Genomic DNA, 18,335 nt, shown 5'->3' on the forward strand with positions numbered 1-18,335 from the left:
GATCTTCCCGACCCAGGGATCAAACCCATGTCTCCTACAATGGCTGACAGATTCTTTACCACTGAGCAACAAGGAAAACCCAATACTGAAATTAATAAATATATGAATAAGATCCATATGTTTAGTTTAAGGCTTAAGACCTGGGTTTGAGATTTATAACTTTGTATAAATTCAATATTAATTAAAGCACAACTTGGAATGGTCATTCCATGTACACAATTCTCTTGGGACATGAAAAGTCACCAGGTATCTAAGAATCACCTCTGAAGGGTGAGGGTGAAAGGAGGTAGAGGCGAGAATTTTTTTTTACTTAGACTCTTCTATTTCTTTGGGGGAAAAACGCCAAGAAACAAATGGCCCAAAACTCTGCACATACTGGCAGTGCTTCCAAGACAGCCCAGGAATCAACACAGGGAACGAATCCTTTACAAATGAGAGAGGATGCCACTAACCATGTTGGCAAATGTGGTCAATCAAGATAAACACTGAAAAAATAACTCATTGCATAAAAACAAAAAAAAATTAAAAACAAAACCTTGCTTCTAGAATAAGTGGAAATCCTGGGGGTAGGGTGGGTATTGGAGAAGGCAATGGCACCCCACTCCAGTACTCTTGCCTGGAAAATCCCATGGATGGAGGAGCCTGGTAGGCTGCAGTCCATGGGGTCGCTAGGAGTCGGATACGACTGAATGACTTCACTTTCACTTTTCACTTTCATGCATTGGAGAAGGAAATGGCAACCCACTCCAGTGTTCTTGCCTGGAGAATCCCAGGGACCGGGGAGCCTGGTGGGCTGCCATCTATGGGGTCGCACAGAGTCAGACATGACTGAAGCAACTTAGCAGCAGCAGCAGGGTGGGTATATGTGTTCAGATTAAGGAAATGCAATGAAGGGGTTTCCCTGATGGTCCAGTAGTTAAGACTTCACCCTCCAATGTAAGGGGTGTGGGTTCAAACCCTGGTCAGGGAGCTAAAATTCCACATGCCTCGCAGCCAAAAAATCCAAAGCATAAAACAGAAGCAATACTGTAACAAATTTGATAAAGACTTTTAAATGGTCTACATCAAAAAAAAAAAAAGAAAAATCTTTTTAAAAAAAAGGAAGAAAATGTAATGTACATATCTCAGCAAACCACCAGGACATATGGGAGAAAGCAGAGAGGTGACAATTATTTTTGTAATGCCTCCCTGGGCATCTTTGGTGGCTAATTAACCCTAGAATTTCCATGTGTGTTGGTACCTACCTCTGAGGTGCCCCAAAGTCTAGGTTCTTGACACTCCCAGACCTCAGTCCTTACAGAGCTGCTGGCAGTCCTGGTTTACATACAATATTCTTTTTTTAAAAAATTATTTAAAGAATCCACATCTGTCTTTGTATCTTTCTTATCCCCTATGTAGTTTATCTGTGTTTTCCCTTCTCCCTCTCTTGCTCACGCTTACTAGAAGTGGTCTTTCAAAAAAAGATAATTCTTGGTTTTATTGATTGATTCTACCTTTTTGCTGTTATTATTGTGTATTTGATTAATCTCTCATTTATCTGTATTGATTTCTTCCTTTCACCTAGAGTGATTTGTTTTGCTGTTATTTTCCTACTTTTTGGTTTGAACGATTTATTCATTCTCTTCCAACATTTATTTTCTATTAAATGCATTTAAGACAGCTATATATCACAGGTTTTGACACAGAGTTCTCATGACTAAGTGATCTTTAATTTTACTTTCCATTTCCTTTTGCACGTTCTTCCATTTCCAAACATCCAGAATTTGGAAAGTATACCCTCCTTGTAATTCTTGTGTTCTACGATTTTACTTAGGAAATTTGTTTTTTTTTTCTACAGTCCAGTAAATAATTGATTACTGAAACGGTTTTGAAGGAATTTGAAGTGAATATAAATTCTCAATTTGAGAAATGAAGACTATATTTACTTACAATCAAATTTATTAGTCATATTTTATGCAAATCCCCTATGATCCTATTTATTATTGTCAATTTAATCTGTTATTTTATGGGAAAGCTATGCATTTTGTCAGTTCTCTATATTTTTCTGATTCTTTTGCCCTCTATATTTAGATGCCATGTTATATGATGCATAGTGTTATATGATGTCATAGTATTCTGATAGACCGCATGATACATCTTCCTATGTTTTAAAATCTTTTTCCAGTTAGTATTCTTTTAGCCTCAGATTTTACTTTGACATCACTTTTATTCCTCTGTTGCATATGGTTAGCACTTGTCATGGAATATCTTCATTTGTTGTTGTTGTTCCATCGCTAAGTCGTATCCGACTCTTTGTAACCCCATGGACTACACCAGGCCAGGCTCCTCTGTCCACGGGATTCTCTAGGCAAGAATACTGGAGTGGGTTGCCATGCCCTCCTCCAGGGAATTTTTCTAACCCAGGGATCGAACCCACATTTCTCACGTCTCCTGCATTGGCAGGCGGGTTCTTTACCACTGAACCAACATTAACTTTGTCATGTCTATGTTATGTTTCAGGTGAGTCTAATATCATCTAATTCACCTGTTGTAGAAAGTCCTTAAAGCTTCTTGTCACCTATTAGATATTTCCACGCTTTTTGATGCTGTAATAAAACAGATAATAATTTTATTTTTATATTTGTTCTGTCACTCACTTGGGTTCTGCGAGGAAACAGAAGTAATCAAGAGAGGTTTCAGTCCATCAACTGAAACTAAAATTCCTGAAATGTGCTTTTAAATTTAACCTTTCAACTGAATCACTTTGTTAGTAATAAAGTTGCATAAAATATCTTTATTTATCAAGAAATTTTAAAGTAATTTTAGGTATGCCAGTGATGTTTAAATGTTCTGTATTTCTCATTCTTCCAAAACTGTTTCTAAAACCAAAACAAAATAAGCTTTCTGTCAAGGCATTAACATTTCTAGAAAATTAACTGTGCTCACCCAGAAACAAGAAACTCCCCGGAAGACAGGGAGGCCAGGTCCAGGGCATCCTGTAGAGGATAACCCCACACACACACCCCATGGCACAGTTCTGGGGCTGGACTCCCTTCCCCAGCATCTGCTGAAAGCCCTGCTACCTGCTACAGCCTGTATCCTCCATGTTACACCCAAGGAAGCCTTTCCTTGGAAAGCAGAGAAAGCTCTGATTTCTCTCAGCCCTCTCTCATTGGGGGAGTCTGGTTATTAACACAGGGTTATGTTTAAAGGTCCCAAAACAAAAGGGAAGGGAACTGAGGAGATTGATAAGTAGTGATGGTCCCACTTCTGCCTCCACCTAAACTATTCATGGGCTTCCCTTGTAACTTAGTGATAAAGAACATGCCTGCCAATGCAGGAGACACAGGTTCCATTCCTGGGTCAGGAAGGTCCCCTGGAGAAGGAAATGGCACCCGCTCCGTTACTCTTGCCTGGGAAATCCCATGGACAGAGAGGCCTGGCAGGATATAGCCCATGGGGTTGCAAAAGAGTTAGAAATGACTTTGACTAAACAACAACAGAGAAGGACTTCACACAGGTGACCTGGAAGCTTGTTCAGAGACACGGAGGCCATAGTCTTCCTTTGGAATGTGATAACAATCATTTCTATAGTACACTCACGGGATTTTTTAAATGCTTTCACACATATAATTTTTTTTTGCATAGTTCTTAAAACATCCATGTGAGGCAAGCAGAGCACACATTATCATCCTTGTTTCACAGGTCACGAAAGTTTGAAACAGTTTATCCAAGTAGAGGCAGCTGGTTCCAGTGGCAGAACCAAGATAAAAATTGTTATGCAGCTGCTGTAACACATGGAAACAGAGTCCTCCACACATTAGATCAATGTTTACAGTATTTGAAGAGTCTTCTCCCACTAATACATTTTGACTCTCCAAGATACTTAATCACAATTACTTCGGCTGAAACTGTTCACCAAGATGGGCCACCTTTTGAGCATTCTGACTTTGTCCAGTAGAGGGCACCAGTTAGCCATAGCCCATCTCTCAAGGGCCAGCCAGCATCTTTATTTGAACTTGGAAGTAATGAAAGAACTGCCTTTTGGATTCCATAATCTACACTTTAATTCATACCTCCTAGACCCCCACTCTAATATCCTTTACGATACCAGTATATCTCATATCACAGTAAAAGTCAAATTTACGAGATAATTCACATTAAAATGTTCTCTTACCCTTTCCATATCCAGAAATTCGTCATCTAGTTTTGTTCCTTCAACACCACTTATTTTTTCACTAAACAGCTGTAGAAATAAACACAAGTAATTGTTTGTACAATCATTCGTTATCACAGTATTTGACTCAAATTATTACCAAAAAAAAATGTTCAATTCCAAATTGTTGGATTTTTTGGACGAAGTCCTTTAAGAAAATCATTGGAGGGGATAACCATAGTTAAGAATATGGGAAAATACACACTCCTCACTCTTTCAACAGACACCTATTATGCACCTACTATATGTAAAACACCAGAGAAGGCAATGGCAACCCACTCCAGTACTCTTGCCTGGAAAATCCCATGGATGGAAGAGCCTGGTGGGCTGCAGTCCATGGGGTCGCAAAGAGTCGGACACGACTAAAGCGACTTAGCAGCAGCAGCATATGTAAACACAAGGCAGTTTCTCTAGTAGAAACATAAATAAGATCTTTTATCTTTGTTGCGGCAAGTGGGATCTTTACTTGTGGCATGTGAGATCTAGTTCCCTGACCAGGGATCGACCCAGGCCCCCTGCATTGGGAGTGTGGAGTCTTAATCACTGGACCACGTTATTTTGAACACACTAAGGTTCATTTGTGTTAAGGAGGAGATGGAGAATGAATGGCGTAACTGATTTAATAAGGTATGAGAAGTATCTGCTTTATGTAATTAATGGTAACTATTAAAAGCACAAAACAACTAATATACATATAGTACTATGAGTTATAACATAATATCCATACCAGCACATCAGTGGAAAGTCAATGTTTTCCTATCCAAAAGAAAACAAAGATAAAGGATATTCAGGAGAACATAAAAGGTGATAAGTGGAAACTACAAAATTAAGATAGTAATCACAAGTCCAAGAAGGTCAGTAATCATTATCCATGCAAATAAGTTCAACACATGAAAGGATAATTAATGGAGTCGATTTTTAAAATCCAGCTATATAGAGCTTTTAAGAGACATACCTAGAATGCAACACACAGGAGAGTGAAAATATTAATAGACAAATTATCTTGTTGTTTAGTTGCCAGGTCATGTCTGACTCTTTGTAGCCCGACAGGCTTCTCTGTCCATGGGATTTTCCAGGCAAGGATACTAGAGTGGGTTGCATTTCCTTCTCCAGGGGATCTTCCCAACCCAGGGATTGAACCCAGATCTCCTGTATTGCAGGCAGATTCTTTAGCGTCTGCAGCCATGAAATTAAAAGACACTTGCTCCTTGGAAGAAAAGCGATGACAAACCTAGAGAGCGTATTAAAAAACAAAGACATCCCTTTGCCGACAAAGGTCCATATAGTCTAAGCTGTGGTTTTTCCAGTAGTCATGTATGGATGTGAGAGTTGGACCATAAAGAAGGCTGAGCGCTAAAGAATTGATGCTTTCAAATTGTGGTGCTAGAGAAAACTTGAGAGTCCCTTGGACTGCAAGGAGATCAAACTAGTCAATCCTAAAGGAAATCAATCCTGAATATTCACGGGAAGGACTGATGCTGAAGCTGAAGCTCCAATGCTTTGGCCACCTGATGTGAAGAGCCAACTCATTGGAAAAGACCCTGATGCTGGGAAAGATTGAGGGCAGGAGGAAAAGGGGAAACAGAGGATGAGATGGTTAAATAGCATCATCAACTCAATGGACATAAATCTGAGCAAACTCCCGGAGATAGGGAAGGACAGGGGAGCCTGGCCTGCTATAGTCCATGGGGTCTCAGAGAGTCAGACACAACTTAGCAACTGAAGAATGACAACAAAATTAATAAGGAGAGACCTGATCTAATAATAAATGGAGCAATTCACCAAAATTCTGGTATAATATAATCTACCTAACAGCATAACTTAGAAAAAAAATAAAGCAAAAACTGAGAGAAATAATTGAAATAACAAATCCACAATCATTAAGGAGATTTTTAGCACAACTCTCTCAGAAAACTGGCAGATCAAACATGATTAAAAGAAAATAACTTGGAAGAGATACATATAGTTTTAATGATCAAATTAATATCCTTGATAAAATATGCACAAATATATATATCCCTCCAACTAATAAACAGATAATATATAGTCTTTGCAAGTACAGATAGAACATTAGAAACAGTGATCATTTACTAGGTCACAAATCAGTCAATACCATACAGAACACATTTTAAACCACAATTCAATTAAATTAGAAATCAATCCAATATAAATAAATACGCAGGTATAAAGTTTTAGAATTCAGTACTAAATAACAACGAGTTTAAAAGGAAGTCCCAAGAGGAGTTATCAAAAAAAAATTAATAATGAAGATATATCAAAACCTGTGAGATGCAGCAAAATCAGTGTTTTGAAATCAATGTGTTACTTTAAATTCATTAAAAAAAAAAAAACATCTCCATGTTTCAAACGGATACATGTCATTCAATCTAATTAAACAAACATCTGAAAGTCTACCAACTAGGTCAATATGCTAAACGTACAAAGATCAATCAATCTAAATACATTTCAGGGCTTCCCTAGCAGCAGCAGCTGGTGGCTCAGTGGTAAAGAATCTGCCTGCCAATGCAGGGGACATGGATTCAATCCCTGGTCCAGGAAGATCCCATATACCGAAGAGCAACTAATCTCATGCGCCACAACTACTGAGCCTGTGCTCCAGAGCCCGGGAACCATAACTGCTGAGCCCACATGCTGAACTACTGAAGCCTGTGCTCTGTAACAAGAGAAGCCACCACAGTGAGAAGCCTGAGCGCTGCAACTAGAGGGTAGCCCCTGCTCACCACAATTAGAGAAAAGCCCGTGCAGCAACGAAGACCCAGTATAGCCAAAAATAAATAAACTTCCTTAAATACATTGCAACCACTTATACTGAGAAGCAGAAGTAAATGGCCGTAACACAATGAGATGCAGAATAGAGAGAAGCACAATTTGTTCTTCAAACCCAGACGGAGGAAAGCAAATTAAATGGATGAGAAGGTGCCAAGAAATTCCCCGAACTGACCAGAAGGGGGACAAGGAGATTCATTAGGAGATAAGGGACACACACACAGTGAAGAGGCAGACAGTGGAAAAGTGTCCAAATTTTAGTCTAAAACTCTATCTACCCTCTTCAGCCTTAAACACTAGTAAGCCCTCATCGATCCAGCTTCTCCATCACAAACACTGCATCTGACCTGGGCTTGCAAGATGGAAGTAAAGAATCTAAGATACACATAGCTAAGGAAATGTGTCTCCTGTTATCTTCCCCTTGTAAGAAAAAGGATCATGTTGCCAATTAAACCTGTCCCAGGATGGCACCCCACTCCAGTACTCTTGCCTGGAAAATCCCATGGACAGAGGAGCCTGGTGGGCTGCGGTCCATGGGGTCGCTAGGAGTCGGACATGACTGAGCGACTTCACTTTCACTTTTCACTTTCATGCATTGGAGAAGGAAATGGCAACCCACTCCAGTGTTCTTGCCTGGAGAATCCCAGAGACGGGGGAGCCTGGTGGGCTGTCGTCTATGGGGTTGCACAGAATCGGACACAACTGAAGTGACTTAGCAGCAGGATGGCCTGTTGCTATAATCAGAGATGACAATCTTCATTCACCATCTACTTCTTGGTGGGCTCCAATTTAATCAATAATGGGAAAATAAAAACCGTTTTCAAAGACTACAACAGAGCAGTGATGCAAAAGACATTTATTTGGGAGACATGAAGTTTTTGCTTTTCATCTAGATGTGTTGGGGTTTTAGTGGTAAATGTTAACACAGCCTTGGACTTCTGCTTGTGCAAAAAAAAGAAAAAATATCTGTTTTCAAAGAACTCTTGGCTTCTCCAACTTCTTCCCTTTTATGAAGCAAGAAATTAGACAGCAAGAAAGCCAGAACCTAGGAGAAAACGTAAAGAAGCAGATTTTATACCGCAGGATGCCAGAATGTGCTTTGGAACCATATTTGCCAACACATGTGCCACAAAACACCTGCTGCACGGGATACAAGGAAGAGTCGTACAAAAGAACAGCTCCTTCATCATGTCCTTGGAAACGTGGCGATAAACAAAATTAAGCAGACCTCTACTCAAAGAGACTTTTCAGAGACTTTAAAGTGGAAATGAGCACTGTTGATTTCCAAGGGGGTGCATGTAAGATAGAGCATTTCCCACCCATCTCTGGTCATGGGAGAGGTCTCAGCTGAATAGTATGTGCTTTGAGAAGCCCTGAACCAAAAATCTCACGTTCTCTACTGGCTCCTTTTTTTTTTTTTTTTTTTTTCTCATTCAACAAGTCAGTAGTCATGTCCTGCTGTTATCAGCTTGGAAAACAAGACAATACTCAAGTATAAATCTAAATCATGAAGGTTATTTGTAAGTTGTTAACATTAGGAGACGAGCACAGGGCACTTGTGAGTTCTCTGTGCTAGTTTTGCAACTTTTCTGTAAGTCTAAAAATATTTCAAAATACAAGATGATTTTTAAAAATCTCTGAAGGCAGCAGAGAGCAACCAAGGCAATCAGGATCTCAGAGGCCCAAAATCATGAAGAAGGGAAACGCTCTGAGAAGAGCAATACATTCACAGCTGCCTTTTCCCTTGGGGGAAATTCCTGCAACACGTGATATAAAAGCTAAACAGAAAGCCTCAGCCTAGAACCTGCCGCAGCCTTCCTGGGCTGGGAAGAGGGAAACTGAAGTGCACTGTAACCTAGGAAATCAGGCTAGAAGAGGCCAAAATTCCAGGGAAAGAAAAAAGGACATAAAAGAAGTAAACCCAATAGGCTGTGTGCAATTTTCTCTAAAGGCTTTTGACAATTCTTAAGCTGCATATGCACAAGGCAAGATGCTTGGCTACCAGCAAAAAGTGGCTGCTAGAAGGCTAAAGATCTAAGTGGAGATTTCTGCATTGTCACAGTGATCAAGAGACAAAATTAGAGAGTTCAAGATGCCCAAAAAGAAGGAACCTCAGTAAACACCCTGGGTTTTTGGTTCAAATCCTGAAGGCCTAAAGGCCTAAGACTAACTGCAAGGTCGAAAGAGATGGGCCCTCACAGAGCCTGATATGCAAACTTGACTTTGTTCAGTCCCTGTTTGCATCAAGGTTATTGACCTTTAATCTCATTATGTGGCAGAATCAAACTTCCTCTCTGGAGGAAATCTTCATATACAGCATCTACCATTAAAATTAAAAAAAATCATTTATCATGCCAAGAGACTGAACCAAACAAGTGAAAATTAAGGGAAAAACAATAATCCAATAGGCAATCCCAATACTGACATCAAAAATTATCTTTAAGATAATTATGACTGGCAAACCCACAGCTAATATCATACTCAGTTGTGGAAAAAATAAAGCTATCCTTCTAAAATTAGAAACGAGACAAGGATGTTCACTCTCACTACTCTTATTCAACATGGTATTGGAAGGCCTCTAGTTAGGCAAAGAGAAGAAATAAAAGGCATCCATATTGGAAAGTAAGAAGTAAAACTGTCACAATTTTCAGATGATGTGATTTTGTATATTGAAAACCCTGAAGATTTCACTTAAAAACTATAGAGACAATAAATACAGTAAAGCTGCAGGATATAATATCAATATAAAAAAGTCTGTTGCAGACGTAGAGAATGAACTGACCATTGTTGGCAGGAAGGATGGGGGAAAGGGATAGTTTTATTCAATTCACATAAAATTTAAAAACAGAAAAAACTAACCCATGATGATAGAAATAAATGTAATGGTTATCTTTAATTCAGGGTTACCAGGGAGCATTTCAAGGAGCTGGTCACGTTCTACATTGTGAATTGGTTTTGTGGACGTGTTCACGTTGTTCAAATACATCAAGCTACATGTGTGTGAGCTGTCACTTCCCTGTATGTATATTTTATTTCAATTTAAAAAAATTCTTAACTCACTCTCCCATGAGCCCTGCATTCAATGCTTTCAATATTTGCAATTATCATATTTTCATGATTTATTTATCCACAAGGAAGCTTAATAAACAATACTGGTCCACTTCTTCCTCCCTTGTCTCAATAATAGAAATAAAGTTCATTGTCTGACTATTTACATCTGGAAGGGTCTGCTTCTTAGAACTGTGACTAAACCATACAGAATCGAATCACCTAGATTCAAAAGAACAAAAAGCCTGTAGGCTATTACATGGTATTGCATCCACTGTGCCCTAAATGCTGCTTTCAGTTTAATTGGTACAGCAGCAGGATAAAGAAATTAACAAATGTCAACAAGAGAAAGGAGATAGATAAAATACCTACAGCAAATGTTGCAGACATTGAATCAAGATGGTGGCTTGAACACACACATCTTCCTCTTCACTGTACAATACCTTTAAATAAACTTTATATATATATAAAAAGAGAGGCATATGACACATACATAACAGTACTGAAAAACAAAAAGTGTGCTAGCAGCAGATCAGAAATGGTGAGAAATTCCTAGAAGACAGAAAGCAGATGGGATCAGCAAGCTGAGGAAACGGACCAATATAGACACGGCAGAAAACCACTCCCAAGACAAAAATTAATACAGAGAAATTCCAAGTCGGAATAAAATGAGCACAGATAGAACAGAGTGGGCTCCCAAGAACTCATCCAGAGACTTGATAAAAGAACCATATAGAAAGCTACAAGGATCAACGAAAACTGTCTAGCCTGTCCCCATTCCCACATCTGTACCCGAGGGCAGGGTCTGCAGTTACTCCATTTTTGGTTCAAACCTCTGACATACTGCTGATTAGAGAATAACTGGGCAAATTATGGAAGCTCTCTGTGCCTCCAATTCCTTATCTGCAAAATGTAGAGACATAAGTGTTATTATATATATATAGTCAACATTATATATGTGAATATATGTAATATATATATTATATAATCAATATACATGGGTGCATGTGTGCTAAGTCATTTCAGTTGTGTCTGACTCTGCAACCCTACAGACTGTACCCTCCCAGGCTCCTCTGTCCATGGGATTTTCCAGGCAAGAATACCGGAGTGGGTTGCCATGCCCTCCTCCAGGGGATCTGCCCAACCCAGGAATCAAACCCACGTCTTCTGCATCTCCTGCACTGGCAGGCAGAATCTTTACCACTGTGCCATTGGGGAAGCCACAGCTATAATAACTTGCAGCCAAACTCATTCCTACTTGATAGACCTTAGTATTGATACACCTTGAATGGCTCTATTCAACCTGCTCTCACCAATGACCTTATAGTTTCTAAACTCCCAAAATAAATTTTCACTCTTCACTAACATGGGCTCTCTGGGTATTCTGACTCTATTGACCAACCTCTTCCTCAGAGTTCCTCTTTTCTTGGCCTGTGGAACCTAAGTCTCTTCTCTTTCATCCCTGGATACTCCTTTATTACCACTGAAGTTATTTTTTTTTCTCATCCTACACACACTCCTCCCCTTCCTACCCGCAATTCATCAGCCACTAAGTCCTATCCCACATCCCAAACATCTCTTGATTCCATTGCCTTCTCTCTGCTTCCACAAACACATCCTCTGTTCAGGCCACTACTCTGAGAACCTCCCAGCTGGGCTCTTTCAGCCCCTCCTCCACACTGCTGCCAGTCAGCTCTCCGAAATGGCAACTGAATAATGTCATTCCCCACACCGATTCAGTGGCTTCCTCATGCCTTTAAAATAAAACCCACCTCAGCTTCCCTGGTGGCTCAGCGGTAAAAAATCTGCCTGCCAATGCAGGAGACACAGGTTCGATCCCTGACACAGGAAGATCCCACATGACACGGAGCAACCGAGCCCATGCGTCACAACTACTGAGCCTGAGCTCTAGAGCCTCAGGAGCTGCAGTTACTGAGCCAGTGTGCCAAAGCCTGAGCCCTTGAACCTGAGCTACACAAGAGAAGCCACCACAATGAGAAGCCCGCACACCGCAATAGAGAGCAGACCCTGTTGGCGGCAATTAAAGAAAAAGAAAAAAGCCCATGCAACAAAGACCCAGCACAGTCAAAAATAAATAAATAAAATTATTTTTTAAAAGAATAAAAAAAAAAATAAAGCTCTTAACAAAATTTTTTTTTAAAAAAACCCATCTCCTTAACATAGTAGACCACGCCCTTCATGATCTGACTGCTCCAGTCACTTTCCCACCACTCTTGATCAACACTGCACACAACTTCCTTTCTAATCCTGAGTCCCTTGGAGTATCCTGCCCTTTCCAGCCTTTGCACATGCTATTCCCAATGCCTCGGAAGGCTTTTCCCATCTAGCTAACCCCTAACGAGGCTTTAAGGCTCAGTAAGTGTCACAAGGATGACCTAGCTGGGTGCCTCTCCTGTGGTCCCCTTCACACAGTAAGTGTTAACACCGCACTTATCCCACTGCACTGTCAGCCAGCCACATGCAGTGCCTGTCAGCCAGTCGCATGCAGTAGCCTGTGAGATCCCTGAGAGCAGGATCCGTAACACTAGAAGAGTACATGTCACACAGTAGGCCTCCTGGCCAGTAACTGCTCCCCCTCCCACTCCCCGTCAATGCACCGAAGGGCACTGAGGCAATCCATGGAAACGTTAAGAATAGTGTTCGAAATTCTATTAGTGACTCTCTGCTCTGCTCAGTTGCTCAGCTGTGTCTGACTCTTTGCGACCCCATAGACTGTAGCCTGCCAGGCTCCTCTGTCCATGGGATTTCCCAGGCAAGAATAATGGAGTGGGTTGCCATTTCCTCCTCCAGAGGATCTTCCCAACCCAGGGATTGAACTCTCGTGTCTCTTACATCTCCTGCATTGGCAGGTGGGTTCTTTACCACCAGTACCACATGGGAAGCCCTTCCTATTAATGACACTTTTCTCCAGTAAAAGTCCAGGAAAATTTGACCCTGAATGATAGCAAGGAAATAACTATACTATGTCTAACCATGTGGTCGCCAATGAAGATAAGAAGATCCCAGTCAGTGAAATTAAGAAGGTTAAAAATAATTCTCATCATACAGTTGCTACATGACAATAACAGAAAAGCAAAGCATGATGATTAATTGAAGGAAAGCAAACCTGTTGCTTTAGTAACTTCAAGATAAGAAAAAAATGTAACTTCTGATTTTGCCTGGGTCACTTTACAAGAGCTATGTGGAATGTAATCTCAGAAACTTAGAAAAAAAAATTCCTCCCACAGAGTTACAAGTGAAAGGCATGAACCTATATGACTTCTCTTTGGAAACTGGAAGACACATTGTTCATGAGAAAACAACAAAGAATATAGTATCTAGATTCTTTTTAAGCCAATAGAGCAGCAACTTGTAAGTATTGAAGCTTTCAGAAGAAAATGCTGTTTCACCAACACCATCTTGCAAAAAAAAAGAACTCTCCAAGACCACAAAGGCTTAGGCTCAGATCTCCCTAACTGTGCACACACTCCACTGCCACTTCCTCTCATGCTGACCTCACCCACTCCCCAGTACTCCAAGAGGAGCCAGACTAGAGAATTCCCTGGTAGTCCAATGGTTAGGACTCAGTGATTTCACTGTCAAGGGCCCGGGGTTCAATCCCTGGTCAGGGAACTAAGAACCCACAGTCTTGCAGTTCAGAAGGAAAAAAAACAAAAGCCAGACTTATTTGAAAATTCAAAACAGGGGGAGAAGAAATCACCTTACATAGTTTAATCCCTTTCTACGGCCTCTGTCATATCCTCTGGCCCTAGCTGTTGGGTTAAATTTAACATCCTGTACACCAAATATGACCTTCTCCATTCACTAGAAGGTTTTGGTGACCACTGGGATAGTTGATGTTTTTGCCAACACATGGGCCTCAGGGAGGAGAATCCTCACTAATTTCACATTCAGTTGGTATCAGAAATGTGATACCACCGAGAGATACGAAAGATAACAGCAAAATCAAAACTAAACAAAATAACCCCACAAGTACTTGAGGCCACACCAGATGCTTAAGTTAAACTTGGGTCTGTATCTGGAGCTGAGGGCCAGATGTCATAAAAGCTCCCCAAGCTTGGCGCCAGGGAGCAAAGAAACCACTAACATGAACTACTGCAAATCCTGCATGTGCACTCAGTCGTGTCTGACTCTTTGAGACTCATGGACTGCAGCCCACAGGGCTCCTCTGTCCATGGGATTCTCCAGGAAAGAATACTGGAGTGGGTTGCCATTTCCTCCTCCAGGGGATCTTCCAGACTCAGGGATTGAACCCACGTCTCCCATGTCTCCTGCATTGCAGAGAGATTCTTTACCACTGGGCCACCTGAGAAGCTCACAAGATGACCTCAAACACAATTGAAAACTTGTAAGAAAGCCTCAGTGCTGCTTGGAATGGCTTGGGTGCACCACCCATGTCCCCTTCAACATGGCAGCCTCATGTAAGAAAAGCCAGTCTCGGCAGGTTCCTGGGAGATGCAATTCTGGACCTCCTCTGTCTCTTCTCCGAAGAGCCTCCATTCTCCTCCAGGGCACCCACCCCGTGCTTCCTCCATAAACCCTCCCACACAGCCCTGCCCTTCCAAGCTCTTCTGAGGACATTTTTAAAGTACTTGCTTGTTTCCACAGGGTCATTTGAGCTCAAGGCTAAAGGACTCAAACCAAGTGAGACGTCACTGATATTGCAGCCATGAAACTGTAACAGTACAATGTACAGTTGGTCTATTTTGAGATGCTGATAAGGGGGAAAGAAGAGGTAAAAAGGAATGTTACATTCTTTTCCTTCCCATGAAAGCTTTCATGACCTTGCTCTACACTTTACAACAATACTTCCTTTCTGGCGTGTGTCCCTGAAAAAATGTGTAAATCTGTTTTTTCGTAATTCAAAACGTGCTTTTAACTCACTTTAGCAGCTTGTTTACTTAAAGGCATCATCAAAGAATCCTTTAGTAAAATAAAACGATGCTAATGATGTAAAGATCACCCTTATATCTATTGGTCATACAAATTCAGATTTGGGTACATCTTCTATTCTCAAAATGTGGACCATCTCTATTTGTGGAGGGGGGGATGATAACTATTTGAGCTTTAAAAAATTTTTTTTTCTTTCTTGTTCTTTTGTTTATTTTTTAAATTGAGATATAGTTGATTTAAATTCTGGGTGGCTCAGCAAGTAAAGAATCTGCCTGCAATGCAGGAGACACAGGAGAAACGAGTTTGACCCCTGGGGTGGGAAGATTTCCCCTAGAGGAGGTCATGGCAACCCACTCTAGTATTCTTGCCTGGAGAATTCCATGGACAGAGGAGCCTGGGGGGCTACAGTCCAGAGATTCACAAAGAGTTGGACATGACTGAGAGATTCACACAGCCTTGATTTAACAACAACTAGTACAAATCTTTGTGCATGACACAGTAATTCAAAATTTTTATAAGATTTATACTCCATTTAATGTTATTGTAAAATAAGTGGCTATATTCCCTGTACTGTACAATATACCTTTGAAGCTTATTTATTTTATCCAGAGTAGGAATATTGTTTTCAGTTCTACTTGCTCTTACCCATATAGGCTTTTTCCTACAGTTTCACACAGGAGGTTTCACTGGACACTTTAATCAGGAAAAGACCTTTCTGTGATCTCAATGCAGATTTCAGAGCCTGCATGCATTTTGCCTCTTCTTTGCCAAACTGAAACTACTGACTCAGAAAATTTAGTAATTTTTCTTTTTAAAAAGCAGCTATAATGACAAAGCAGAAAAAAAAGTCAATGGATCAAACTCAATTCCAGAGCCAATTTTAAGGCAGCAACATTGGTGTAACCACAAAGCTTATGCAATTCCCAAGGCAGGTACCAGAAACTTGCAGAAATGTGGACAGAAAAGGCTAGTCTGGCAGCAAAGGGACAGGAGTGTGGACTGTCTGCCCACATCATGTTTGTAGAAGACATCATTAGAGGAGACTATCTCCAAAAATCAACACTTTGGGATCAGAGCTTCCAACCGACATCACGGTTGTTAAACGTATCATCTCAGTTCAGTTCAATTCAGTTCAGTCGCTCAGTCGTGTCTGACTCTTTGTGACCCCATGAATTGCAGCTCACCAGGCCTCCCTGTCCATCACCAACTCCCAGAGTTCACTCAAACTCACGTCCATCGAGTCAGTGATGCCATCCAACCACCTCATCCTCTGTCGTCCCTTTCTCCTCCTGCCCCAAATCCCTCCCAGCATCAGAGTCTTTTCCAATGAGTCAACTCTTCGCATGAGGTGGCCAAAGTACTGGAGTTTCAGCTTTAGCATCATTCCTTCCAAAGAACACCCAGGACTGATCTCCTTTAGGATGGATTGGTTGGATCTCCTTGCAGTCCAAGGGACTCTCAAAAGTCTTCTCCAACACCACAGTTCAAAAGCATCAATTCATGGGTGCTCAGCTTTCTTCACAATCCAACTCTTAACATCCATACTACTGGAAAAACCATAGCCTTGACTAGACGGACCTTTGTTCTATTACAGAGCAAATAAGTAACACCCAGGATGAAAGGTGCAAGCAAATAATCAGGTCAAAAGAAGGGCTTTCTGAGACTTCCCTGGCAGTCTAGTGGTTAAGACTCCACCTTCCGATGCAGGCAATGGGGGTTCCATCTGTGGTCGGGGAGCTAAGAGCCTACACACATTGCAGCCCCAAAACCAAAACAGAAGCAATATTGTTCTTAAAACAGAAGCAATATTGTAACAAATTCAATAAAGACTTAAAAATTGGTCCACATCAAAAAAAAAAAAAAGAAGAAGAAGAGTTTTCTATCAAGATGGTCTCTCGTCTCCACAGACTCCTCTCACTTTGAAAATGCTGAGAGTCCTACAAGGTCGGGTTTCAACTCTCCCCTCAACTCATGCATTCTCTGCTGGGAAATTACGTACACTCTCAAAATCTTCACTTACCATCAAGCACCCAGATTATTATCTTTAGCCCCAAATCACTCCCCTGAGATCCAGATTCACATATCCAGCCGCCTCCTTAACGTCTCCATTCAAATCCTGCCCCACAATGAGCTCATCCTTTCCCTCCTCCCTTGCCTACTTGCCCAGACAGCACCAACTTTCCAGGTGATAAGAGAGGAGACCACGTCAAAATCTCCAATGTTGCGACTTTCGGCTTTGACCTCGGAAGTGCATATACATCCCAAACTAATCCAACTTGACTTAGGAAAATAATCAGATGCATAACAAAGAGCAAACACAGCCCCAGAGCCTCCTTCCATAGTCAGCAACACTGGCCTCCACTAGCCTCAGCTTGGACACAGCCCCTGCTGAGGGGCCGGGACATCAGAGAGAAAGACCAGAGAGCTGACCACCACTCCACATTGACCCAGGACTGGCAATAAAATGAGCACTATAGTTCTTGAACTGTTGGAGAAATCTGAACAGTTTGCTGCTGGGAGTCTGCGCTGGTTATTTGCCTACTGACCCTCAGCCCCAGCCCCACCCTCCTGCATATACTAGGTGATGCCAAGGCTGGGAGTCTGCAATCTACATTCGTCAGGCTTGCATGCCGCTGGCTTCTATGATGGTGGAACGAGGGAGGAAGGGGGAAAAGGCTCTGTTTCTGCTTTCAGCCTCCGTTAGCATCCACCGAGCAGCAGCATCAGCTCCATTTCCTAGTCTTGGCTCTTGAGTACCAGCTCTGGGGTGTCCCCCAGGGGATTCAAGTCCCAGCTCTCATCACTCCCTCAGGGCAGAGCCCAGCCATGGCAGCCCTCCTCTGACCCCCTAGGTTTTGAGATCACAGCTCTTCCTTTTGTCCCCGCATCTAGATGTAGCAGCCGCTTCCACTTCCTGAAGTTACTCATGTCTGGATGACTTCAGAATCCACTTGTGTTCTTTCAATCTTCCAAACCTGGTACAGTCAGAAATCCCTCTTTTTTGTTGTTAATAATTACTTATTTTAATTGAAGGATAATTGCTTTACAATATTGTGTTGGTTCTGCCATATAAGAACATGAATCCGCCATAGGTACATATATATGTCCCCTCCCTCTTGAGCCTCCTCCCACCTCCTACCCCATTCCACCTCTCTAGGTTATCACAGAGCATCGGATTTGAGCTCCCTGCATCATACAGGAAATCCCCCCGGCTATCTAATTTTACATGTGGTAGTGTATATGCTTCCCTGTTATTCTCTCAATTCTTCCCGCCCGCTCCTTCCCCTCTGTGTTCACAAGTCTGTTGTCTATGTCTGCATCTCCACTGCTGCCCTGCAAAGAGGTTCATCAGGTCCATCTTTCTAGATTCCATATATACCTTGAGGAAACC

General features: G+C 41.5%; 1 protein-coding gene across 9 annotated transcripts in view; it reads right to left on the bottom strand.

The window, feature by feature from the left end:
- SH3GL3 (SH3 domain containing GRB2 like 3, endophilin A3) overlaps positions 1-18,335 on the bottom strand; it is a 129,642-nt gene that overhangs the window by 64,540 nt on the left and 46,767 nt on the right. For all 9 annotated transcript variants that reach the window (XM_061394528.1, XM_061394525.1, XM_061394527.1 and 6 more), the window contains one exon: positions 4,157-4,225. In XM_061394528.1, coding sequence (XP_061250512.1) covers positions 4,157-4,165 — 9 coding nt within the window. In that variant the 5' untranslated portion in view covers positions 4,166-4,225. Of the gene's footprint in view, positions 1-4,156; positions 4,226-18,335 lie in introns of those variants that run through there.

This window comes from Bos javanicus, chromosome 21 (assembly GCF_032452875.1).
Source record: "Bos javanicus breed banteng chromosome 21, ARS-OSU_banteng_1.0, whole genome shotgun sequence".
Taxonomy (NCBI): Eukaryota; Metazoa; Chordata; class Mammalia; order Artiodactyla; family Bovidae; genus Bos; species Bos javanicus.